At 34.9% G+C, this 27,196-nt stretch overlaps 2 protein-coding genes across 2 annotated transcripts; both read left to right on the top strand.

Annotated features, from left to right (window-relative positions):
• The first annotated feature begins 5,806 nt into the window (after positions 1-5,806).
• On the top strand, positions 5,807-7,105 carry LOC110110815 (transcription factor MYB41-like). Its single transcript, XM_020842451.2, has 3 exons — positions 5,807-6,005; positions 6,138-6,267; positions 6,367-7,105. The coding sequence occupies exons 1-3, from the start codon at positions 5,873-5,875 to the stop codon at positions 6,980-6,982; spliced, it is 879 nt and encodes a 292-aa protein (XP_020698110.1). The 5' UTR covers positions 5,807-5,872; the 3' UTR covers positions 6,983-7,105.
• Positions 7,106-21,615: 14,510 nt separating this feature from the next.
• LOC110110823 (transcription factor MYB102-like) lies at positions 21,616-23,519 on the top strand. Its single transcript, XM_020842462.2, has 3 exons — positions 21,616-21,849; positions 22,373-22,502; positions 22,599-23,519. Exons 1-3 carry the CDS (start codon positions 21,717-21,719, stop codon positions 23,299-23,301), a joined length of 966 nt encoding a protein of 321 aa, XP_020698121.1. The 5' UTR covers positions 21,616-21,716; the 3' UTR covers positions 23,302-23,519.
• The last annotated feature ends 3,677 nt before the right edge of the window (positions 23,520-27,196 follow it).

Here is a 27,196-nt window from a genome sequence, read left to right as displayed (position 1 = left end):
AAAGAGCACCCATGTTAAAGGCGAGTTCCATTTATGAGTTCTTCCGATGAGATAACCAGACGAATTCTGCTTAAAAAATTTCTCTCTATTCGCGTCGGCGAGTACTTTTTGATAAATAGTCAAAAGTTTCTAATGAATAAACTAGGGAAGTTTTCGTTTTAAAAGACAAGTACATTAGTTCACTAATGAAGGCTGAATACAGTTAACTCTAAACGAGTTGATGAGATCCAGTAATAGGTGACTAGATGCCTTCAGGAGAGTTTTGAGTTGGTTCTTGGCCTACGAGTTCGTTTAACTATGTTTAAAAAAAATTTTGCTAAAAAATTACTTTAAAAAACAGTCATAAAATTGCCTCAAATGAAATCTTATTTGATTACAAGCTTGATATATTAATGTGTTGCGGTTACTACATCATCAGCGCAGATGTATTTAAAAATATAAGCATTTGAGTTCAGAGCCAAGGTTTTCAATGATTATATTTTGATTATTATTTTCTTATTGTTTAATTTTCTTGTGATTTCTTGCTTCGTTACAAGAATGAAGAAGATTGATCAAACTTATGTGTGTTGAAGTCTTTGATATATTTATAAGAAAATCTAAAGAATTTATGATGCATTAAGAAAAAAAAAAACATTGAGGAGTCTTCATCCATGGCACTTTATCTATCGAAGAAAGGGAAGTTAGAGCCACTATAAGCAATAGAAGCTAGGCAAAAACCAGTTTCTCCACCAACTGAGTTGGTTGCCTAACTACGATGTTCTCCAGTCAGAGGCAAAGACTACTGCCATAAAAAAAAAAAAAAGAAGGCAACGACAATTGCCATAAAAAAAAAAATAAAAAAAAAAAAAAAAGAGAAGGCAACGACTACTGCCATGAAAATTTGTGATAGGGAAAAGTGTTTAACTACTATATTAAGGTTTTATTTGTGACAGTTTTTTATTGTTTTCAAAAGTAGTTTTTTAATATAAATTTTTTAATTTAAAAAAATTTTGTACTAAAAAATTGATTTAAGAAACATTAAAAAAGTCATCTCAAACGAAGTCTTATGCATTTTCACAAGTGAAACTTATGATTTAATTCAGTCCATCAAAAAATTGTGATGAATTTGAGACGTAAGTTTTTTTTTACATCGCTAAAATATTTAGAAAGTTTTATTATGCAGTTTATTATGAATCAAAGTTGTGATAAACTCTCTTAACTAAGCAAATTAGTTGTAAAATTATGATAATATTTGCAACACATTTATTTGTCTAAAATTGGGTGTTAAATCTCTAAAAGCCGTGGGAATGTGCACACTATAAAAAAGATGAGGTTTCCGCAGCAATTATTAGTGTCGATTTTTAAATCGCTACTAACAAAATTATTTGAAATTTAAGATTTCCACGGTGATTTATAGAAGTGGTTTGCAAACCGCCGCATGATGTCCTAGCTCCTGCTCGACTTGATCCCGAGTCCATCTCAAGCCACAAAAGCAACTGGTTTTCCATTTGTTCGCTTTGAGCAGGGGAAAGGCGTCGTCTTTACGTTGGCATCAAGGAGTTCATGGATCATGAAGCTTCTCCTCGAACGCGGTTACAGGTGGCGGCGTTCACTTACCCGATGAACTCACCCGGATGTTCGACATCCCCATCGACCTCCCCTCCATTTTAACGAGCTCCAACTCCGACCTTTAGCATTGGTTTTAACCCCTACTAAAAGTGCTGCTAAAGCCTTCATACGACAACATTTCTGAAACCGCTGCTAAAGCCTTTCCAACAAAAATAAATACAGCGAATGTGCAACAATTTCTAAACCGCTGCAAATACATTAGTAGGTGTTTAAACCGCTGCAGTAGGTCATAAAAAGTACTGCGAAAGTTTGATTTATTAGTAGTGGCAGTGATTTTAACATCATCGATTGCCCTCCTTTCATTTTTCGTCATTTCCTCCTTTTCGTACACCACATGCTCTCTTGATTCTTAGAGCCTGGCCAAACTCCCCATTCACTTCCATTGCCGGCAAGAGAGGCTTCACCTCCTTTAATTTATCCCCTAAGGTTCAAATACATTCACTATTTAGCATTTTAGTTTTTCATCTTTTTTCTCTTAAAAAATTCATTTTATTCGGATGTATTTTCGGATGTCATGAACGCTTTAGGCCTCTATTGGTGTTAACTAAATTATGTGAAAAAAATTAGTTTGCCTGCTTAATGTGTAGAAATGGATATGGAGGATATACTAAACTCAATCATGCCTTAATAATTAAATAGTTTGCCTTGCTTTAGTTATATACTTATATTAGAGTTTTTTTTGGTAGGTTACAGAATTCGAACACAGATCAGGCTAGAGATTATTTTTTAAATTATCAAAAAAGTTATAAAAATGATTATATCAAGTAGAGTTCTAGCTAATTTGGTTCAAATCAAAATAAAAATAATTGGATTCCAATGAATCTGAAATCCAAATAATTTTGAGTGTAGTAAAGCTGACCGTTTTTTAAATGATCGCATTTTTAATATGCGCTTGAATTAATTTTCAATTAATTATTTAAATAAATATAAAAGTTATGCTTCATACTATACATATATTATACAATATACATCACATTTATGTTTATAGCATTGATACGTCAACAAAAACTGCCTTGATTGAGCATGAATACTAAAGCATGCATATTCAAGCTGACAACTTCCACAATTAAATTCGGGACCATCAAACTCCAAATTCAACAAACTTATAGTCAAATTGAACACCTCAACAAGGCGAATCCAACGACACAAAAACTGGTCATATCCGAACCAAAATGGGCCCAAATCAAGGGACTGGAGCATTTTTAGAAGGTTCAAAGTATTAATTAATTAGATGATCAAATGATCTCTAAATATGACATGCTTATAGTCAGATCGAATGGCTCGACGAGATGAATCTAATGGGCCCAATATCGCTTAATTATGACATTATTTGAGCAAATAAAAATGTTTGAAAAACACTCTATGACAGAGGGAATGATCAATATGGGTCGTCTGATGGAGCACTCTCAACATCTCCTGGATCTTCTTCATATTTACAAGGTGTGCCACAAAAAAAAAATCTATAAAGAGACCCTCATTCGCTACATGAGGATGGCCTTTTGCTAGAGAAGGGATAGAGTTTTGAGGCTTTAAGGATCCTAGAGTTCTATCCAAGCACCATCGCATGCGAACTTCAGTCGACCAGCGCCAAATCAATGCCCGGCCGCCGACCATCGTCGGACCACCACCTGATCACCAATCTCTGTCGAACCTCTGCCTGTCCGTTAATCGTCGTCAGACCATAGCCTGTCCGTCGATCACTGCCAAACATTTACCCATCCGTTGACCACCGCCCTTTTGTCGATCTCCACTAGACCTCCGTCCATTCGTCGACTGCCGTTGGACTAGCGTCCCCCGTTAATTAATGTCCCTCCGAACACAGTCGTCTGCCGACTACAGTTCCTCTGACCACCATCCCTCGTCGACTATGGTCCCTCCAACAGCGTTGCCCTTCGACTACGGTCTCTCCTACCACCGTCTACCGTCGACTATGGTCCCTCCAGACATCATCGCCGTCGACTACGATTTCTCCGACCATCATCGCCTGCTTACTACTGTCCCTCTGACCACCGTCGCCTGATTGCGGTCCTAATGATCTAATGGACATTCCAACAGTACTCTTTTGAGAAGAACTCTCAAATCACTAAATTCCTTCAACTCGCACCATGTAATATGCTCTATATGATGTATATTTGTTAGATCGAGCCAAGGTCTTCCCCCTAAGGAATGTCCTCATTGGTAATCAACAATAAACACTAGTATATATAATTATTTTAATTGTCATGAGGCCCCATGATTTTTCCCCTTTTCAGTATTTATAAGTAAAAATCTTAGTGTATCTTATGACTCTTGCAACCCTCGCTCTTTAATTATATGCGTGTTGGATCTTCGTTCAAAATTAAGATGCTAAGCTCTTTATAATGTTCCAAGATGCTTTTTAATTAAATTGTGAATTATATGATAGATTTTCAATAGCCATGCAAACTACCAACACATTTTAGCTAGATTTATCACAAAATACCCCTTCGCAAATTGTTAGTCATTCTTTTCAAACAAAGAGTGCCATCATTAATTAATCTACGATTAGTCTCGAAAGAAAGGCTAAAAATCCCATTGCAAATTGGTTACAAAAATTATGATTTTTTTTTTTCCGTTTATCATAAAAGGAATTTAAGAGAGGACTTTTGTGACAACAAATTTTGATCACATAATATATCACAAATTGATATTGCAGTTAAATTCTGTATAAGTTGCTACTGCAATAAGTCATCGCAAATTGGTTTTGCATTAATGCACTGTAGTGTTCAAAATGGACTTCACGGGTGACTATGAAGATGAAGATTTTTGCATACTGGCTAAAACTGTGAAGGATCTCCTTGGTTTTGTTACAGTTACAGAAACAAGAAGCATATCTTCTTTTAGAATAGTTATTTTAGAGCTCAAGGATCTTCCTTAGAATCTGAGTTAAACAAGTTTATTGATGAGATTAGAATCGAGGCCCTACAATTATTACTTGGTGGTTCATTGGCAAGTTTTCATCTTTTAGAAGCCGACTGAGAAGAGTCCACTAGGATGAAGTAGGGATGTCAATTCGGGTCAACGGGTTGGGTTCGGGTCGAACCCGACTTGACCCAGTTGTAAACGTTGACCCTATTGCAAACGGGTCAGGTTTGTCAACCCAAACCCGACCCATGCGGGTTATCGGGTTGACCCGACCCGACCTGCGAATTTATATGGGCTGGACAGCGTGGACGCGGAGCACGGACGACGCGGATCCATGCGGGTCGCGGGATGAGCGACGCAGACGCGGGAGTCAGGACGAGTACAGCTGTGGCCTGTGCGGGCTAAACCACTGGACGGCGTGGAACTGTGGACGCGAGGCGAGCGACGCGAACTCAGACTCGGGACGAGTGAGGTGGATGCGGACGCGGGAGCTTGCGATGCCTGGAGCCTGCATGTGACGCGGACGGCCGACGGCAGACTCCACCTCACGCCTCATGCAGACGCGACCTGGCGGGTACTCGGGCAACGCAGTGGGTTTGTGAAACGGGTCACTTCGGGTTGACCCGAGGGTTGTCGGGTCAACCCGAACCCGACCCACTTTTCAAACGGGTCAGAAATCTGAACCCGGATCCGACCCGTTTCACAAACGGGTTGACCCAAACCCGAATTTTTCCGGATCGGGTTCGGGTAGTGTTTTGGGTCAGGTCAAAAGTTGACACCCCTAGGATCAAGAACAAGTTTTGTTGGAGGCAAAGACGAGAATTCACCAGTTGAATGATTATGAAAAAACATGGGGTCAATACTGATGCGTTTGTTCAAGAGGAAGTTGCTTAGGAGGTCATCAAAGATGTTAAGACTCCCCCAGATCCTTCTAAACTGCTCTTTCTCTCTCTGCCCCCATATATTTTGGGCCCGAGGCTGGCCCCCACTAACCATCGATTTCGCTAACGTCATTAGATGGTTTCGTGGCACCGCCTAGTAAACTCTAATGCAGTGGGAAAACGTTGAAGGGTCTACTCTCATGTGAGTGCCGCGCCATCCACAAGCTTATTTTAGCCCTTAATTTGGCCATTGAATATTTGAAGCTTAAAAAAATACATTTTGACTTTGAACCACAGAAGATGAGCCACGTTACTTTATTGATGAGCAAAGGATCGAACCAACTCCCTTTGAATTTCTCTTCGCCTCTTTCAGACTGTAGTTATATATACCGATATTCATTCTACCTCTTCTTCCATTCCACCTTAGTTGGTTCTTCAACCTCCTGAAAGTCTCTTGCTTTTCTGAAAGCTGGAAAGCCGAAGCCTAAATCTAGATATATATGGGGAGAGTTCCTTGCTGCGATAAGAACGGTTTAAAGAAAGGTCCGTGGACGCCAGAGGAGGACCAGAAGCTCATTGATTATATACAGAAGCACGGCCATGGCACTTGGAGAACCCTCCCGAAGAATGCAGGTACTGTATGCTTTACAGTTAAAACTACCTCAAATTTCTTGCTATATATATCTCTTAATTTGCGGGTTAGAAAGTCCTATATGAAAAGAGTTGTTGGTTTGGTTAACTAAAAGATGACCAATCTTTTTGTAGGTTTAGCACGATGTGGAAAGAGTTGCAGACTCCGATGGACGAACTATCTTCGACCAGATATAAAGAGAGGAAGGTTCTCCTTTGAAGAAGAGGAGGCCATCATTCAATTACACAGTGTCTTGGGCAACAAGTAAGAACAACATATACCACTAATTAAATATTACAGTAACTTGAATTTTTTATTCCTTCAACTAGCTAAATGAACGATAGATCTTCGCTAATTGATCAGATGGTCAGAAATTGCTGCGCGCTTACCTGGAAGAACTGATAATGAGATCAAGAACTACTGGAACACACATATTAGAAAGAGACTCCTTCGCTCTGGAATCGACCCGGTGACACACAGGCCCCGTATCGATCTCCTCAACCTCTCCTCTATTCTCAACACAGTTCTCTTCAACCAACCAGCTCAAATGAATACTCATGAGTTCTTGAGGATTGCCGTCAATCTCTTGCAGTCCCAACAGCTTACATCATCTTTAGTTTATAATCCGGTTCAATTCAATTATGCAAGTCAATGGCAACAGAACGAAGCAAGCTCTTGCAATTTAGGTGAAAGTTTGGCGACTCCTGATAGTAATGTTTGCTATACGAACAATAATGAGCAACCAATATCGAATTTATTATATGAGGGATCCACTTCCGAACTTCTTAGTGACAATAACGTGTACAGCGATCATGATTCGGTTCTATCGACACCTGTGTCTAGCTTATCATTGACGAACAACTCTTCTACAATCATCAACAGTAGTGCAGAAGATGAAAAAGATACATATTGCAGTACCTACTTTGATTTTCAGATCTCTGACTTGTTAGATATGATAGTGAGTTCATATGAAGGGTAAAAAGCTAAAGAGGATGGAAATGAAAAAAAAAAAAAAAGGAATTCCTAGGAAATATTTTTCACCCACCATTGTTTTTAATTTTGTTCATAATATGGATGGTATGCAATTGTCTCTTCTTTTTTCTTTGTGAAGATTTTTTGCTCCTGAAACATACTTATAATTGCACCTATCATATATAATTGAATAATAAAAAGCAATTTTTTTTCAAAGCCCTTCCTCTTGAAATAAATTGAGCCTAAAAAGGAAAGAAAAAAGGAGGCATATAAGGATTTGGCCTAAAATCTTAGAGTAGATTCATTTTGAAATCAAGAATTTTAGCCAAAAAAAAAAAAAAAACCACAAATTCTGCCTAGCCGAGGGGGATGCCCGTTGCCCAAGCCTAACCGCATGTACCTCTGTCCGCGCCTGACCAGCTACCCGTGCCTGACCGAACTACCCGCGCCATCTCCCTCCTAACCAGCCTGCACAAGATTCGAACCCTACTCCACTCGTCAAATACCATTGCCCTTCTCCACTCGACCGCGAAGACAGAACAACATAAAAGCTTTTTTTCGACGAGGCTACTGCGACAAATCAGCGACCCAAATTTTTTTGGTCGCTATTTGCTTTAGCGTCCAAATTAATATTTTTAGCGACCAATTTTGTTAGTCGCTAATTACCTATTTTCTTGTAGTGCTTATTAAAGTGAGTTTTCTTAATGAGTTATTTGATGAGAAACCTAATGACTTCTATTGCCAAAAAGCCCTTAATAAGCTTTAGCAAGTACTCTTAGATGATCAAGTAGTTAAGATTTTTTAATGAACAGCCCATGTAAGTTAGTGTATTAGATAGTAAGTTCAATTGTTTGGTGCTGAGAGTGAGTGAGGCCAACTTATTAGCGAGTTGATAAGATCAAAATGTCTGCCAACTTAAGACTGATAAGTAAATTTTGAGCTGGTTCTTTTGCCGATGAGTTTACTAAATTGGGTTCAAACAATGAAAATGACTTGATTAACCTAACATAGTTAAATATATATGTACATTCAGTTTCATGATTCTGGTCATGTATCAGGTGAGAAGATAAAAAAATTTAAAAGAATGAAACCTTAGAACCCAATTCATCATGAGTAATTCGTATTTAATCATGAATATTGATTTGACCATAAGTTTAATCTATCAATGCTTTGTCTTCACATCAACACCTCAAATATAAGAAACTAAATATTTGAATTTATTGTACATGCCTTAAATGACATTTTTTTTATCATCGTTTCTTTAATTGTTCAATCTTTCTTGTCATTTTTTCTCTACAATAGTAAAGAAGATCAGCCATCTTTCATTTGTTGAAATCTCTAATAATTTCCTTAAGAAAAAGAATTATTATTAATGACATTGATAATTATAGAAAGCCACAATAGATCAATCCAAAATAAGAAAATGATAAATTGGACTAAAACTATACATTCTTTATTTATTATTCTAATACCTCATACAACATGAGGATTTTTGAAGAAGATATAATATAACAATGCGACTTTACAATAACTTCATTTTTGCCCTTGCCATAACAACCATTGGAATGTTATGTAGAATTCAAAGATTTCTATTAGACAATCAACATTGGATATGAAAATTGAAGATGCAAAAATTAACTTATCCAGATTAAATGAAAAGTTATGCTAAAGCCTAATAGAATAAATAAAATAACTAAGGCAAGAGTAAATTTAGATCATTCTTTTCTACTATCAATCCTACTAAGAAGAGCGGTAGTGGAGGTGCCATAAATTTTTTGAGGAGATGAGAAACGTGGGAGAACGACTTCCAAATTAAAGTTATCAATAGGAGTAAAATAAAAAACAAAATAGGTAAATTAGAACCATTAAGCACCAAATGATAACTTGAATTAACCCCTAATAATCTAGTTTGTATTATGTTGTTGATAATATTCTTAAAAACTTTAGAGGGGTAAATTTAGATAAGTTTAGGTATATTTATATTGCGATCATCATCTACTTGAATTGTAGAAGGATTAGCAATTAATTTGGAAGAGAATAAAGGTAGAACCGAGAAGAGTGAAAGAAATGAGAAGAAAGACGGTGGAGCGGTCGAAATAGGGCTCTTTCTGTTGAATTTTCCGGCGGATTTGCCATCAGTCATAATACCAGCAGATAAAATGTCGGAACATATTCGTCAAGTTTAAGTAAGCCGGCGCAATTTACATCGGTGATTCCGCCGGTGATTACCGGCGGAATTTGCGCCGGAATAATTTATATACCGACGAAACCACCGGCGGTATATATGCCGGTGAGTTAACTGCGACAATTTCGCCGGAACTATTGCCGTAAATTAATTATTGGCGCATTTGTCTCCGGTAAGGCCGCCGCTTTTTTCTGGCATATAATTTGCCACTGGAAAGGCCGGCGGTAATAAAAAAATTTCATGTAGTGACATATTTTCACTGATTTCCAAATTTTTGCTGATTTCAGCAGCCTCATGTACCGGACCACAAAATCAATTGAATCTGGGGTTTATTCTTTGGACGGCAGGTGAGTTTTAGGCTTTTAGCTCTTCTTTCCTCACTGGTCTTTTTCTCCTTTGCTCGATGGGATTTCCTTCTTGTTGCTATATGGCCAAGTTTTTATGTGAAAAAATATATGGAATTATTTATTTTTTTATTAGACTGATTGCTCTTTTTATTGTTCTTTGTTTTCTATTATCTTGTTAAGTGAACGTTGATTTGAACTAGGTTGTTATCCATGATACAAAACATAAGCAAAGGAAATAATATTTGTTCTTTAATTTTTTTTTTTACTCTATGGAGTTGTCTTGAGCATAGAATGGCTAGGGAGTGTTTTGTTCATTATTATGCGGTTCTCATGCTTTTGCTATAAAATATGTTTTTTTGAATGTAAGTATATTAATTCGTCACCACATAAAAAAGGTTGAGAGTTTTTCTACTTCAATCATTTGTACTCCCACGTGAAAAGAATCCTGGCTCCGCCGTTGAGTACAAAGTTTTTATGTTAGTTTGTGAAGCATGTGTAATAGATTCACAAAGGATATATAAACTAACGATAAATTTAAGATAGGTTTGTGATATAATTTATCATAAAATAAAACATTGTAACAAAAAATAATAGTTTTGAGACGGGTTATCTTCCTCCTTTGTCACAAATTAGTTATGAAGTGAAGTTATGATTATTTAATCATAACTTTGTTGCAAATCAATCTCGACTTTGCAACATATTGAATACTTGGGTCATCGCAAACAGTCAATCACAATATTTGCATAGAGGAAGTTCTCACAAATAAGTCACAAATTGGTCTCAAAATAATGGCTAAAATCTCATCATAAAGTGTTTTCAATCCTGTGAAGATTTTTTCACCATGGACACAAGGATGATTGTTGCAGATTTAACACTCTAGCTAGCTATCACTATTAAGGACCTCTTTTGTAACGTCCCATTGATAGAAGTGACAGTCAAATCTTCATATCTAAGAAGACGGTGAATATGAATTTTAAAAATCTTAGATTTTCTGTAGTAGTTGCAATAAACAAGTTTCTTGACGATGCATTTGGTGGTTCCTGAGTAAGTTTCTAGCTTTTAAAAGACAATTGAGCAGAGCCCACTTACAATGAGCACAAATTTTGCTGGTGACTTCGATGTGATTACTCAAGCCGACTAGTTAGAATAAGAATATGAGGCGATTATTACCGTGTCTGCCATACGTCACTGAGGAAGCTAAAATTACTGGGGGCAAGCTGGAGACTCAAGATTCATCCTTGCTTCTAATTGTAGTGTTCACTATCTCTTTCTTTTTATATATATATCATAAACATTTTTTTTTAGTTGAAACCCGCAGAAGGGGCCTACGCGTTAAATTAAAAAAAAATGTTACAAGGTCCTTAGAAGGTCCCTCCAGCTCACTACGCTCATAAGAGCTACAAGCAAAAAGAAAATAAAAACCTACGAGCCGGTGGGTCCTTTTTCTATAAATACAATACGCCAAAAAATTAACACAGGGCTGTAAGCCCTCAGCACCCAAAATCCGGAAGTTAAAAGTAATCTCAATCAACATGAACTTCCTGCAAAAAAGATAATCCAAATACAAAGTGCAAAAAACAAAAAAAAAATAGAGAGAGGCTTACAGTTAATGACATTCCCAAGCTCAGAAAAAACTTTGAACCTGCAAGAACCTCTCCTCTTAGGGCGAGGCTTATAATTATTAATTCAAACCTAATAATATTTTGATGTTATAGAGTTAAAATTATTGCATGATTATAATATTACTTTTTTTTTTTAACATTCTCATTAGATGAGACTATAATTGTGGCTTTTAAGAGCATAGGTTTTCAAATTATTTTGAAATCAAATAGCAGAGTTATTGATATATAAGACGACCCATTAACAAGCATTTTTCACTAATGTAATTCTATTGTTGTGTGGCATCAATTAGTCAACTCTGTGGGAAGCGAAAACGTCAGGGCTTATGTCATGTGTGGCGCTTTCCGCAAACTTTCCCTTGGCCGACTCTATTTGAATTTCTCTTTTTTCTTATAACTGCATGTATATAGTTATGTGTAGCCATATTCATGTTACCTCTACTTACATAGTTACATTCCAGAGTTTGCTCTTAAATTCCTGCAAGCCTCTCCTCTTATCACTCACACTCCTCGTCCTTTTCTGAAATCTCCTAAACACAAGTAAGAAGTGGAAAACAGAAGTCTATATAAATCTAGATATATAGAGAGAGTTCCTTGGTGCCATAATATTGGTTTAAAGATAGTTCCATGGTCATTAGAGGAGCGTTAAATGCTGATCGATTACATGCATAAGCATGGCCATGGCACCTGTAGAACCCTCCCTAAGAATGTAGTTTATTATACAGTTAAAAAGTAGCACAAATTTCATGTTATGTGTGGTAGATTGTTGGGGTTGTGTGTGTATATATATAAATGTTAATCACTTTTTAAGATGGCCTAATGAAGGTCTTTGTTTGACCAACCAAAAAATAACTATTATGTCTATATGCCTTATGCGATGTAGGCAGACTCCGATGGGCTAATTATTTTAGACTAGACATAAAGTGTAATAATCTGAATTTTTTTTAAATGATTTTTTTAATGAAATTTTTAAATTTCAACGTTGTGCCTTGTTGAAGAAGAGAGAGAAGATTATTCAGGGCTTTTTCATCAGTCAATTTTATTCAGAGATTTCTTCAATTTATTGTAAGCAACTCACATCTCCGATTGTTCCGATCTGGATCTCTTTTCCGAATTTAAGATTGCATTTTTTTAATTCTAAAGTGTTGCATGCGCTGGGATCCATATTTGGTAGACCTCTTCAAACTGACCAGGCTACCGCTTCAAAAACTCGTCCTTCTGTTGCTAGAGTACTCGTTGAAGTGGATATTTCGAAAAAAACATCCTAAAGAAGTTTGGGTTGGATCGAAAGCGTATGGTTATATGCAAAAGGCTGAATTTGAGAAAGTACCGGATTTCTATAACCACTGTAAAATTCATGGACATGCGGTTTCTGAATGTTTTAAATTGAACCCTGAGCTAAAGAAATCTGCTGTGCAATCGAACAGGGGTCCTGGCTCTGCAGGGAATAAAAAAGTGTATGTGCCGGTGGTAAATAATTGCCTGTCCTGTCTAGCTCAGTGACTATTGAAAATGCTTTGATTTCTAAATAGGACATTAACGTTTTGGAGGATGATGGTGCTGATACTAATTTGGAAACATATGAGGAAGGGGATGTTATTCCGGTTTCTAAGGTGGTTTCTTCTCCTCTTACTAAACAAGGTAATTCTTCTTCCTCTCCTCAATTAAAGGTTAATAAGGTTGTGGAAGAGGATGTGGTCTCTAAAGGGGGAAAGAAAAAAAGGAAAACAGGGGAAAAATAATTGTCCTGCTACACCAAGATCTACCAGAGCTCAAAATTTTTATAAAGAAGGTAATGATTAAATTTCTTATGTGGAATGTGAGGGCTTTGGTGGTAAGGATTCTAAAATTAGAGTTAAAAATATTTGTAGAATTAACAATATTAAGCTTCTTTTTCTAAGTGAACCTCTTATTAATGCTAATAAAATTGCGGATACTGCTAAATTCTTGGATTTTTCTAAATATTTTGCTAATTGTTTTAATAAAATATGGATCATGTGGAATAACCATATTGAAGTAGACATTATTATGGATTGTCATCAAGTTGTGCATTGTCAAGTTATAGTTGGTAATGTTAATTGTTTTGCCTCTTTTGTTTATGCTGTCTGTACTAGAATTAATCGGCTTAATCTTTGAGAACAACTGGTTAATTTTGCTAATAATATCAACGGCCCGTGGTGTGTTGGTGGGGATTTTAACATTATTGCTCATGCTAATGAGAGAAGGGGAGGTAAGTGCCCTAATTATAGAGCTATGGAAGATTTTAATGAGATGATAAATGATTGCAACCTAAATGATATTGGTTTTTGTGGTTCTCCTTTCACTTGGAATAGGGCTAACTTGTTCCAAAGATTAGATAGAATTTTGTTTAACCATGAATGGTTAGCTAGTTTTACGGGTACTAATGTGGAGCATTTAAGTAGAATTCTTTCTGATCATGTTCCTATGCTTTTAAATATCAATGTTATCAATCACAATGGTAATTCTGCTTTTAGATTTCTGAATATGTGGTTGCTTCATGATAATTTTAAAGTGGCGTTGGAAAATAATTGGAATGCTCCTGTATTTCCTGATAACAATATTTCTGGTATGTTGAGGCTTTGGGCTAAGTTGGCTAGATTAAAATAATGTCTGAGGTATTGGAATAAACATATTGTCAAAAATGTTTTTTCGAATATTATGGAAATGGAGGCTAAAGCTATTGAGTGGGAGGGTATATGTTATGATAATCCTTCTCAGGACAATAATTCTAAATTAAATGTCATTAAGAATGATCTTGTTAAGTTGCATAATCAATAAGAAGCTTTTTGGCAACAAAAAGCTAATGCTAAATTTGTTATCGAGGGAGATAGAAATACCAAATTTTTTCATACGTTAGCTAACAAGAATAAGACTGTGAGACCTCGTTCCCTTACTGTTCCTCTCTGACTTGGATTTTCCTTCCAGGATCATCCGGGACGATATTGAGATCGTCCAGGACTATCTGTACTGTAGAAAATATAGGCCTGAGAATAGTTCTGTTGATTTGATTTCCGCTGCGTAGACTTAATTTCATTGACTGGATTTCCGCATTGCATAGACCCATTGACCATTGATTGACTTGATTTTATTGACCTGCATATTGATAGCATCGCCGTGCTTTGATTTCAGTTGTAGGCTTTGGTGACCTGCTGGGCTTTGTAAGCTCATTATATGTGGTTTAAATTTTCATGTTCGAGCAAGGCAACTTGAATGGAGTTCGATCTTGTCAGACGAATCCTTTCACTATTGATTTTGGGGCATCACAAAGACTAAAAGCAAAATTCACAAAATTATTAATAATGATGGTATTACTCTTAATTCTGATGATTTAATTTGTAAGTCTGGTGTGGATTACTTTATGCAGTTGTTTAAATGTAATGAAGGAATTTTTCCTATCTCTAATCCTGAGTATATTCCTAAATGTATTGAGGATGAGGAGAATTTAATGCTTTGTCAAGTACCTATGGAAACTAAAATTTTTAATGTTCTTAGGGATATGAATGGTGATGCTACTGCTGGCTCTGATGGTTTTACGACTAAGTTCTTTCAAAATTCTTGGGACATTGTGAAAGATGATGTCATTTTAGCTGTGCAAGATTTCTTTAAAGGTAATTCGTATCCTAAGTTCTTTTCCTCTTCTAACATTGTTCTTATTTCGAAAATTGAGGGAGCTAAAAGATGGACTGAATTTAGGCCCATTAGTCTGTGTACTTTTTTCAATAAACTTAATTCCAAGATTATTGCTTCTAGATTAGCCTCTATCTTACACAAAATTATTTCTTTAAATCAAACCGGTTTTGTTAAGGGGAGAAGTATTAGTGATAACGTTTTACTTGCCCAAGAACTTGTTAATGATATTAACACTAAAGTTTCAGGGGGTAATATTATTTTTAAATTGGATATCACCAAAGCTTACGATAATTTAGATTGGAATTTTCTGTTTAAGGTTCTGTCTTTATTTGGTTTTAGTCAAGATTTCATATTATTGGTTAAGAATAGCGTGGATAACTGTTTCTTTTCTGTGATTATTAATGGTAGAAACCATGATTTTTTTAAATATTTTAAAGGTCTTCGACAAGGTGATACTATTTCTCCTGCTCTTTTTATTATAGCTATGGGATATTTATCGAGAGGTGTTAATGATCTTTTTGCTAAGAATATTAACCTTAATTTTCGGAGTGTTAGAGGTTTTCCTATCTCTCATCTGAGTTTTGCGGATGATTTCATTCTTTTTGCTAATGGTTTTATAAAGAATATCAAACTTTTGATGAAACTTCTTTCTAAATTTCATAAGTGTAGTGGTCTTAAAGTTAGCAAAGATAAGAGTAATTTTTTTGTGGGGAATTCTATCAATCAGAATAGGATTTTGGCCATCCAAAGAGTTTGTGGTTTTCAATTTAAAAATCTTCCTATTAAGTATTAGGGTACTCCTATTTTCAAGGGTAAAAAGAAAAATTTCCTTTTTGATGATATTTTCTCTATAATTCAAAAGAAGTTGGCTAATTGGTCTACTAGTTTTTTGTCTTTTGGTGGCCGGCTGGTGCTTGTGAAAGCTGTGCTCAATTCGATTCCTATATATTTTTTCCATACTCTGATGCCTTCCACGGCTGTTTGCAATAGACTTGAGAGGATGATTAACAAATTTTTTTGGGGATCTAAAAATAATTCTAAAGCTATTCACTAGGCTGCTTGGCATAAAAATTGTGGTCCTTTTGATGAAGGAGGGTTAGGTTGTAAGAATTTATTTGACACTGCTATTGCTTTCTCTCACAAACTTTGGTTTTCTTTTAGATCCAATAGTAGTTTATGGGCTCGGTTCATGAATGTTAAATATTGTCATAATAAGCATCATGTTCTGTACTCTTTTAAAAATTCTGATTCTTCCACGTGGAAAAGATTATGTAACATTAAATGGGAAGCTGGAAATTTTATCCAATGGGTTTAGGGAAGGGGAATATCTATTTCTGGCAGGATAACTGGTTGGGGGATTTTTCTATAGATGCTTTTTTAAATACTCACACTTTGGATTCTGTTAAGATTTCTAATTTTATTATTAACAATAGATGGAATGCGGATATGTTACATAATCTGTTGCCTAGTTGTTTAGTTAATAACATTTTATCTATTCCCCTGAATGTTAATGTTTTGGATAAAATTTTGTTTTCTGATTCTTCTGATGGTAAATTTCATATGCGTAAGCTCTGGGATAAATGTCGTACTCATATGGAGAAATCTTCTAGATTTGCGACCATTTGGCATAGCTCTTTTCCTATTACTTGCTCGACTTTTGTGTGGAGATGTTTCAAAGGTTTCTTACCTGTGGATAATCTCTTACAAAAGAAAGCTATCATTTTAGCGTCCAAATGTTTGTGTTGCTCTAATGTTGAGGATATTAACCATATTTTTATTAATGGTCGATTGCGTAGAAAGTGTGGCTTTATTTTAATCAAATGTTTAGTAAAAATGTGGGTTCCATTCCTGATAATTTGTTTTCTATGGTGGATAGCTGGTTCATTCCTACAAAAGGTCATATTTTTAATCTTATTCCTATTCTTATTTTATGGAATATTTGGAAAGCGCGTAATGAGGCTAAACATGATAATATTAAGATGGATGAGATGCGTATTATTGATAATGTGAAAAGGAAAATTATGAATTTGTATTCCTGTAAGGTTATTACTCACAAAACTTTTTCTAAATGTTCGAATTTGGCTGTTAAGCTGGGTATCCAGTTGAATTGTGGTAGATCTATGTATGTGGATTCTGTGGTTTATTGGTTAAAACCTCAACCCCCTTTTGTGAAACTTAATACTGACGGATCTGTTAGTTTATCTAATGCTGGGGCGGGTGGTCTTATACGTGATTTTCAGGGTGATATTTTATCTGGTTTTGCTGCTCTCGTGAACCATCTGGATGTTTTTTGGGCTGAGCTTAATGCTTTATTGATGGGGATCCAGCTTTGTTTAAAATGGGGTTTTACTGATATTTGGATTGAGGTGGACTCTAATTTGATTGTCACTAGTATTTTAGATAATTATAATGGCAATGCCCAGAATTTCTATATTATGAGGAAAATAAGAAACTTATTGAGTCTTTTGAATTTTAAGATTTCTCATATTTTTAAAGAAGGTAACGTGTGTGCTGATTGGTTGGCTAATAAGGGAGCTCACCTTGTTGATATTCTTAATTTAGATACCTCGTTTAGAGGTATGATTTCTGTGGATAAAGTTGCTTTGCCTCATATCAGGCATGGGTGATTGCTGGTTTGCTTGGGTTTTAGGTGTTATGTCTTTTTTTTTCTTTCTATTTTTTTAAACCTGTAACTGGATCTGTTATGGGTTTTCTGGGTGACACTATCTGTAGGTGTTGGTGTTGTTTGAGTTTGAATCGGTGGTGCTGGATTGTTGGGGATTGGTGGGGGTCTTTTTTTCTGTTTTTTCTGCTGATGTGGTGGTTGCCTAGAAGAGTTGGCAAAGATCTCTGTCTGTATTTCTTTATGTGGTTTGGGAATTATTTGGCTGGGTTGAAGTTTGTGAGCAATGGCTCTGTTTTCGTATATGAGCTGTTGGTTTTGCTTTGGTTCACTGGTTCTCCTGGGAGGTTGGATTGGCTGAGAAGGATTCTGTTATATTTGACTGTTTTTGGTGACTATGGGTTGCTGATATCTTTATTGAAGATCTTTTGCAGGTTTCTGAATAGGTGGAAAGGCTTGCGTTACAAGGTATGCTTTTTGGTTTTTGCTTTTTTCTTTGTACTTTTTTTTGTCAATTTTTGCAGGAGAGCGGAGCTGAAATGCTTAAAGACTTTATGGCTTATCCTTTTTTGGGTGCTGTTGCTGCACAGCCCGAAGTTAGCTTTAAATTGTTTTTGTAACTGTAGAAAGAGGATCCTCCGACTCGTAGGTTTTTTGGTTTTATTTTATTTTGTAGCTCTTTGGAGCAATAGGGAGCTGGAGGAACCTCCTAAGAACTTTGTAACCGTTTTGTTATATCAACACGTAGGCCCCTTTGTGGGTTTCAACTAAAAAAAAAAAAAACTCAAATCTTATTTTAAGTTTCAATGATTTTAATTATTATATAAATTTTATTGTAATAAACAGAATTGATTATTTTCTGTTGCATTTTGATTGTGACATTTGCATAAGTAAGAAACATTGTCTGTTAACACTATAAAATGGGCTGCTTGTTAAGATATAATACTCTATACAGGATGGTAGGCTGACGAGCTTTTCTTTAAAAATGGTTTGTGATGTTATCCCGATTTTAGCCTCTAACATATAACTGATTATACTTATGTGCAAAGAGTGATGACTTTTTATTGATTCAATGAAGCCACATGTAATGATAATTGATTAATTGAATAAATAATAATTGATATAATTGATGTCCAACTAGAAATCAATTGCGATAAAAGAAACATCATATTAAAGTTGGATGTGCTGCCTTGCTAAATCATATATTGATGCATGCACATATTGATTGCACTAATGATATTAACATATACATTAATATCATTGACAGTAGTATTTGATGCATTGATAATACATAAACGGATGATGCATAACAATAGATAAGATTGATTCATTTAGTAATCTATGAATAATTTTTTAATTATTATTTTACTGATTTATTAAATTTAATACTAATTTATAACTTTTAGATTCATTATAATAATCTTCTATTTTTATTATTGATCATTTTGAGTTTTATTGATAATATTTTGTCATTAACTACATTGATTACTATTGATTATATTAGACTAAGCATATCATATTAATTTTTTAGTCATTACATTTAAAACTTTAATGAGCTTTGAATTACAGCTGGACTTTTGAGCTCATTATATTTATTTTTAATTATTTCAGATCAAGGAATGAGTCATGACCACTTAGTGTGAGGTTGACATATATCCTCGAATTTCTTTAAATTTTATTTTATATTTTCTTTTATTCATTTATAGTCAATAATTTGTGATAGATTAGTGATTGTAGTGATCTCATGGCTAGTGTAATTGGCTTTTACATGAATAATATTAAAATATTTTGATGTATATAACTTTAGTTGCTTTCGATAATTATTATTTAAATTGATTGTTTATAGAAGGTCTGATATTATATTCTTTAAATGATAAATAGATAATTCTTTTAAATTTAATTTTAAAGCGTTACAAATTAGTATCAAAGCAATACTCTTTTTGGAAGATAAAAATTAAGTATCATACAAGACAAAGTGCTATGCCATATGAGCCACCTATTGAAACATGTATGGGATAAATTAAGTGTTATATGATGGGAGCCACCACTTGAACTTGTAGGAGATAACCTCTAGAATTTTATCTTCCTAGTGGATGATTCTATGATAAAGATGCTGACTAGAACATTAATTACTTAAGTGGAGAAGATTGTGAAATTAAACCCTTTAAGTAAAAGAAGTTAAACTCTTAAACATTGAGATACTTTTTTAGTATAATGGTTGGAATTTCATTAAGGAACTTCGCAGTTAAGCGTGTTCATCCTGGAGCAATTCTGGGATGGATGATTTACTGAAAAAATATGCCAACATGGTAAAACCGTGAGGATCTTAGGCCAAAGCAAACAATATCTTGATAGTTAAGAGTTTGGTCTCTTACATAAAAAGAGGAAGGTTCTCCTTTGAAGAGGCGGCATCATATCACGCCAAAAATCTAATTTGAAAGAATGATTTCTTTTATCATTTATTATACAATAATTAATAGTGTTATATATCTAATTTCATATATGAGTAATAAATAATAAAAATAAATTATATAATTCAAATTATCAATACACATCTATATTCGTTGACCCAAAAATAAATCATATGTACAATACTAATTAATCATATAATCACAGTATAATCTTCAATTATTGAGAGTCTAAAATAATAACTAAAATAAAAAGAATAGAACATGAAGAATCCTGATTAGTCTCACACTCATAAATCTCTTACCTAATCTGAAATTATTTAAATCACATATAATGAGCTAAACATCCCACTAGGTCATCAAAATCTTATAACTGAATTCAAAGAATGACAAAGAAGCGGTATGCTTGTCGTTAATTAATTCATAATAGTAATAATCATATGATCAAGAATCAAAGCATAAGCAGTAAAACTCACATACATTCGCAGTAGTATGGAAGTCAGTAAAATAGTAGTGGCTCAAATCCTAAATTTCCTAAATTAGTTGAATGAATAGAAATTGAAAAGATTTTAATGGATAAGATGGTGGATTATTATATTTAAAAACATAATCTAAAGAATATATTAACTGATTAATTAATTATGTTTAACATAATTTTCTAAATTATAAATAAAAAAATTGACTAAAAAAAATTCTTAATGTATTACTTAAGTCATAAATTAATAAAAAATAATAATATTTATACATAAGTTTTTAAAATCCAAAATTTATCTATCTCTACTTAAATTTAAATATTTAAAAACCAAAATATACATGAACTTAAATATTTATAATAATATCTAATCTTAAAAAAATATATTTTAATATTTATTTATAATTATTATTGCCATCTATATGTTTTTAAAATCCAAAATCAAACAACATTTCTTAATTGTTACATACTTTTTTTTTCAGGCCAGTTGCTGCATCGATTGGCTCCACGTGAGTTGAAATTATTCTGTGTGAAGTCTGAACGGGAAGAACCGTTCAGACTGTGAGAGTACATACTGCGTGTACAAAAATTTAATACACATTATGTACAAATGTGTACACAGTATGCACTCATATGTCTGGACTGTTCTTTCAATCCGAACTCTGCATAGAATAATCTCTCCCACTTGAGAGGCTAGTCGCTGGCCTATCGAGCGACAGTGATTGATTTTTTTTACAGCGTTAGGCTATTAATAAAAATTAATAATGTAATCATTTTTATAATTTATCCTATTTGAGCCTTATTCAAACAAACTTTGAATTCGAATCAATTAATTTGAATTAAATTTGCTTATGATGGACTCTAATAAGCACTTCACATCAACAAAATATGTTAATTTAATACAAAATAGAATTTTAAATATATTTCTTCAAGAAATAAAATTATGATCATATGTTTTTCAAGAAATAAAATTAGGAGCTTTTTTCTCTAATTTCAAATTTCTTCGCTATATATATATATATATAAGCCGGGCCCACTAACAATCACTTTTCACCAACGTCATTTTGTGGTTGCGTGGTATCAACTGGTCAACTCTATTGCAATGGGAATACGTTAGAGATTTTATCACCTTCCACGAGAGTATTTTTACCCTTGGCCGCCCTTGAATATTTGGAGCTTAATATACAGTTTTGGACTTTAAACCCACAAAAGTTGGGACACGTTACTCTTTTGATGAGCAAAGAATCGAACCAACTCTGTTTGACTTTCCCTTCTTCTCCTTCTAACTGTACTTACATATAGCCATATTCATGTGTTACATCTTCTTCCATTCCAACTCAGTTTGCCTTCTCCCTCCTTCAAGCCTTTTCCTCTCTCTCCCACTCTCCTTATCCTTTTCTGAAAGCTCGAAAGCCGAAGCCTAAATCTAGATATATATGGGGAGAGTTCCCTGTTGCGATAAGAATGGGCTAAAGAAAGGCCCGTGGACGCCAGAGGAAGACCAGAAGCTCATCGATTACATACAGAAGCATGGCCATGGAACCTGGAGAACCCTCCCCAAGAATGCTGGTGTGTTTTATTGTTACAAAATAGCCCATGTTCATGCAATATTTCTCCGTTTGCTGAAGGTTACGTAAAAAAAAAACCATATATATATATAAGAATGGATTAAATATGATGCATGATTATATATATGCTTAAATCAATAATTAAATTTTTATTAAATATAATTCCTCTCTAAATAAAACTCTTGGATCTGTTAATTAATTACAGGACTATAAGATTTTTGAACGTTATAGTACTGCTCCTTCTGGATCATTCAAGTTGAAATAATTTTGTAAATATTTTTAATAAAATTTTATTAAATATATAATCCTTCGTATTTTTCCTTCTTGAAAAAAAATAAAATTGTGCCGTTATTTTCTCTATAAGTTTTCTCTTCACAACACCACCTCTCCCTCAAGATTGCTGAAACCACCCACCTTCTGCAAGAATTAAATTAGTAAGAAGGAAAAAAATGCTAATTACTTTGTAGGATGGCCTACTTAATATTTGTTTTTGACTAAACAAAAGAAGATCTGTCTTTCTGTAGGTCTAGCACGGTGTGGGAAGAGCTGCAGGCTCCGATGGGCGAATTATCTTCGACCAGATATAAAGAGAGGAAGGTTCTCCTTTGAAGAGGAAGAGACCATCATCCAATTGCACAGTGTCTTAGGCAACAAGTAAGAATAACGAGCATTTGCCAATACATAAATGTTGCTCTAACATGCCTTTTTTATTACTAGAGCTAGCTAACGGTTCTTTTTTTTACTGATCAGATGGTCTGCAGTTGCTGCGCATTTGCCTGGAAGAACTGATAATGAGATAAAGAATTACTGGAACACCCATATCAAGAAGAGGCTTCTTCGCTCAGGAATCGACCCTGTGACGCATAGACCCAGGCTCGATCTCCTCAACTTATCTTCCCTTCTCAATACGGTGCTTTTCAATCAGCCAGCTCGGCTCGATGCGTTGAGATTGCTTGATATCAAGCCTCAACTAAACACTCATGAGTTACTGAGGATTGCTATCAATCTCATGCACCAAAAGCAAAACTTGTTCAAACACAATCAGGTTCAAGAATCACAGCCAAATTATTACCAAACGATATCGCAACAACTTCCATCATCTTTACTTTATAACCCAGCTCAGTTCATAAATGCAAGTCCATGGCAGTACAACGAAGTAAACTCTTTCAATTTGAGTGAAAATTTAATGGCAGCTAATAGTAAAGCTAATAATGGGAACATGGAGCAGCCAATGTCTAGTTTGTTATATGAGGCCTCCAATGGTGAGTTCTCTTGCGAGCAGAACTTATACAATAATCTTGATACAAAACTATCGAGGCCTGTGCCGAGCATGACTTCGAACAACTCTTCTACAACCATCAACAACAGTAAAGAAGATGAGAAAGATAGTTACTGTAGCAACTTATTTGATTTCCATACTCCTGACTTGCTGGATGCGAGTCAGTTCATATGAAAGTTAAAAACAGGAAGATTAGAAAACTGAGGGAACATAAAAAAGAAAAAAAAAGTTCTGGGAAGTTATCTTGTTAAGCCCTTATGTTCATATTATGTAGGGCCTGGAATTGTGTTTCCTTTTTTTTTTCTCTCTGTAATGAGTATTTTGTCTTTGTGCAATTAGGTGCTTATAAATGTATCATATATATAGTTGCATAATGAGAAGCAGCTTTTTTTTTTCTTATGACTAACAAGATAACGTACAGCTTCAGTAAAGACTCATTAATACACGCTACAAATATGTGGCCAAGCTTCAACAAGAAGATTTATAAGGAAAAAAGGGGCCAAAGATAATAAAAGAATTTGCATGATACATCATAAGGAAGCAGCAAGCGGCCTTGTTTAAATCGATTGCCAGTTTTTCACAACTGTTTGATAAAATTGTTTCCTTACTTTCGGTAGTCCCAGAAAGAGATGAATAAAATTCAAATGAGACGTTTTGGATAATACTAATTTATCTTAATTATTTGTTAAGATAATTATAGGCTCAAAATTTTCTTACAAATTTGATATTCCATGCGAATTAGACTCGGAAGTAATTTGAACCTATTTTTTGACTGATATTCACATGTTTAATCCTTTAAATACAAATCCAAAAAGAGAAATTTTTTCCATGATCCTATCGTGAGCTGCTTGAGGGATTATTGTATTGTTTGTGGGAATTTTGGGTTGCTGTTGGAGAAATATTAATTAATGACCAAACAAATAGTAATGAAAAATAGAAGAAATATGTGAGAGAGAGAGAGAGAGAGAATAAAGTTAAAAAAAAAAAAGAAGAAGAAGGAAGAAGATCACAAATATCTCTAATTTTTGGCAAGGTGAATTGTTTAATGCCGAGTAAGTACATGATGTCTCTACAAAAATAAATGGGTATTGTCGAATGTAAGTTCAATGGTAAATTTTGTTTTGAACGAGGAAAACTGCTCAAGGTTCCATAGTATTTCTTTGTCAAGTTTCTTACTTTGTTGTTTGATTCTTTATAATTATATTCTTTGAACACTACGAGGAAAGTCAGTTATTACTGTCAAAATTATAGAAAAAATTGATTTCCGGCATATTTTTCATCGATAAAGTTCACTAAATTCTGACAAAAAATTTATTAAAAATTTCACTTGTTGCCTGAATAAGTTCAGGCACACGATGGCTTCCCTCTTTCTCAAAATTTTCCACTAACCACTCTCATCTCTCTCTCCGCTTTCTTGTGATTTTCAATCGTGACCCCCCTCCTCTCTATTTCTAATGACGAGCAATCCGTGCGCAAATGGTTTAAACGATATTCTCTTTCACCCGACCTCAAGTCTCCCATCCTTTTTCTCTCTTCTTATCAGAGGGTATGACGATTTTTCTTTCTTTAAGTTTAAATATTTAGATTTATGTGTGTACATAATTTTTATTCTAATTTTTCAATCTTTTTTTTTTGTATTTTGGAAATAATGTTATATAAACTTATAATTTGAATTTTAATTATTTAGATTTATATGTTTGCATTCTTTATAGTAAAATAAAATTCATGTCTTCATGTTTTCTTGTCATAGATATCAAATTCATACACACAATCATGTTTCAACATTCATAATAGTTGAGAGAATGTGTAATGCCTTAGTTTTAAAAGAGACACACATAAAAGAGAGTTTTGCAAGAGAAACTAGAGCTTTTAGGTGAAAATTAAAGGAGGGAAAAAATCATGAGATATTGTCCAATTGAAAAGATCTAATGTTCATGCAAAAAATTTATTAGTCCGCACTTTCTCCCAATTGGAGAAGATGAGAGTAATGGTGTTTGCAAACTTGAAAACACTAGCTTGGTCTAATCTGTTTGTTGTAGAGTTTGCTAGAGAAGTAGTGAAAGGTGATGATATAGTTAGGAGACGAGGTTGACCAAAAATAACCAGGCGAACGATGGTCATGAAATAGTTGTTGAACAACAAAGGTCGGTAGATTATAGTGAGGTAACAATGGTCGTCATTATTGATTGTTGTGTGGAGTTCTAGAGTTCTTAAATCTCTTGACGTCACTTTTAAAAGTTATAAATAAAAATTCATTCACCACATGAAAGAGACATTACATGAATTTAGAGAGAACTTAAAGAACTCAAACATTCCAAAGCTCTATTAGTTGCTCTGCATTGATGATCACTACCATTGACCATCGTCATCCAACTACTGCTACTTGATTGTCGTCGTTGTTCGACTATAATTAATTGATAATCATAGCTTATCAGCTATTGTACGTACGACCACCATCACTTGACTATTGTGGCCTATCCGTTGTTGCCCAATGACATTCATCCAACCATCATATATTTTTCAGTTGTCATTGGACTATCATTGCTAGCATCATTTGGCAATTGTCAACTAATTATCATTACCACTCTTCACCTCATTTCCAGCATCCTAGTTCCAACACGCTCATCACAAGTTAAGTTTGTGTTCAATATATTGTAATCCCGTTTTCTCCCATTGAGAGGAAAAGTTGACTATTATACTTTCAATTATATAATGTACTATTTCAACCAGGCTAGGCAACATGATTTTTTTCCAAGTTTCCAGCATAAAAATTATGGTATCTTATATATTCTTTTATTTTAACTGTATGTGTAAGGGATCTTTGTGCAAAACTAAGATGTAAATTCTACCTCCACAAATATTCTTTTACATAATTGATAGGTTATCAAAAAAATATCTTGGTCGGGCACGGATCTCGATGCAAAATCAAGTTGGAAACTTCCGAAATTAAATTTGGAACCATCCAAACTCTGATTTCAGCAAACTTACAATTAAACTGAATGTCTCGAGAATATGAACCCAAAGACACCAAATCCAACCCAATCCGAGTCCAAATGGGTCCAAAACAAGGGTTAGAAGAGGTTCAAACCACAATTTGGATTACCAAACGGTTTTCAAACATAATATTCTTATAGTCAAATCGAGTGGCTCGACGAGACGAATCCAACGAGCCTAAGATCAACAAATTCCGACATCAATAAGACATTCAAATGTCCATCAAATGGTCAATAATCAAGGGATTCAACATCAGTCGTCCATCCAACCACTCCCCATTTGCCCTATTATCTCCCACATATATATTTGCCTGTCATGCCACTCTAAAAATTTATAAATAGAGCCCCCTTTTTCTCTTAAAAAGGGAACACAAGCCAAAGGATTCAAGAGAGAGATCGGAGATCACTCTTGCCTCATTGCTCCTCCTTGACCACTGCCTGAGTTCCGTCGGACCACTGCCTGATGTCGTTGCTCCGCCGGACCACCACTTGAGGCCCTGAGCTCCGCCGCACCACCACTTGAGGCCCTGAGCTTCGCCAAACCACCACTTGAGACCCTCACCTCCGTCGGACCACCACTTGAGGCCCTAAGCTCCGCTGCACCACCACTTGAGGCCCTCACCTTCTGTGAGACCTCGTTCCCTTACTGTTCCTCTCTGACTTGGATTTTCCTCCCAGGATCGTCCGGGACGATATTGAGATCGTCCAGGACGATCTATACTGTTCAAAATACCGTCCTGAAAATAGTTCTGGGAACCGTCCAGGACGATCGATTTTGGTCTGATCGTCCCGGGACGATTTTGCGATCGGCCGGGCCGATCAGCCTAATGATATAAGAAAATCAGCTCGTTTTGAGGAGAGAGAAAATCATTTTATTAAAATCAGATATTTTGAAGAGAGAGAAAGAGAGGAAAAGTAAAGGAAATCCTGGGTTTCGGAGGCCGCGGAACGCTTTTCGTCCGACGCCGCTGTTGGGAAAAGTGAAGATCTCGTGATAAGGACTCCGAATCCTATTTATGTTTTCAAAGATATTGTGTTTCGATCGAGTTGTGCATTGTTTCGTGTTTTCGTAGTCG

This window comes from Dendrobium catenatum, unplaced genomic scaffold (genome assembly GCF_001605985.2).
Source record: "Dendrobium catenatum unplaced genomic scaffold, ASM160598v2 fragScaff_scaffold_633, whole genome shotgun sequence".
NCBI lineage: Eukaryota > Viridiplantae > Streptophyta > Magnoliopsida > Asparagales > Orchidaceae > Dendrobium > Dendrobium catenatum.
This window is presented reverse-complemented; position numbering and strand designations above follow the sequence as displayed.

Coding starts and splice junctions, on each gene's coding strand:
- LOC110110823 (XM_020842462.2), top strand. CDS start 21,717: ATGGGGAGAGTTCCCTGTTGCGATAAGAATGGGCTAAAGAAAGGCCCG. Junction 21,850..22,372: donor AACCCTCCCCAAGAATGCTG/GTGTGTTTTATT, acceptor GTCTTTCTGTAG/GTCTAGCACGGTGTGGGAAG. Junction 22,503..22,598: donor CACAGTGTCTTAGGCAACAA/GTAAGAATAACG, acceptor TTTACTGATCAG/ATGGTCTGCAGTTGCTGCGC.
- LOC110110815 (XM_020842451.2), top strand. CDS start 5,873: ATGGGGAGAGTTCCTTGCTGCGATAAGAACGGTTTAAAGAAAGGTCCG. Junction 6,006..6,137: donor AACCCTCCCGAAGAATGCAG/GTACTGTATGCT, acceptor ATCTTTTTGTAG/GTTTAGCACGATGTGGAAAG. Junction 6,268..6,366: donor CACAGTGTCTTGGGCAACAA/GTAAGAACAACA, acceptor CTAATTGATCAG/ATGGTCAGAAATTGCTGCGC.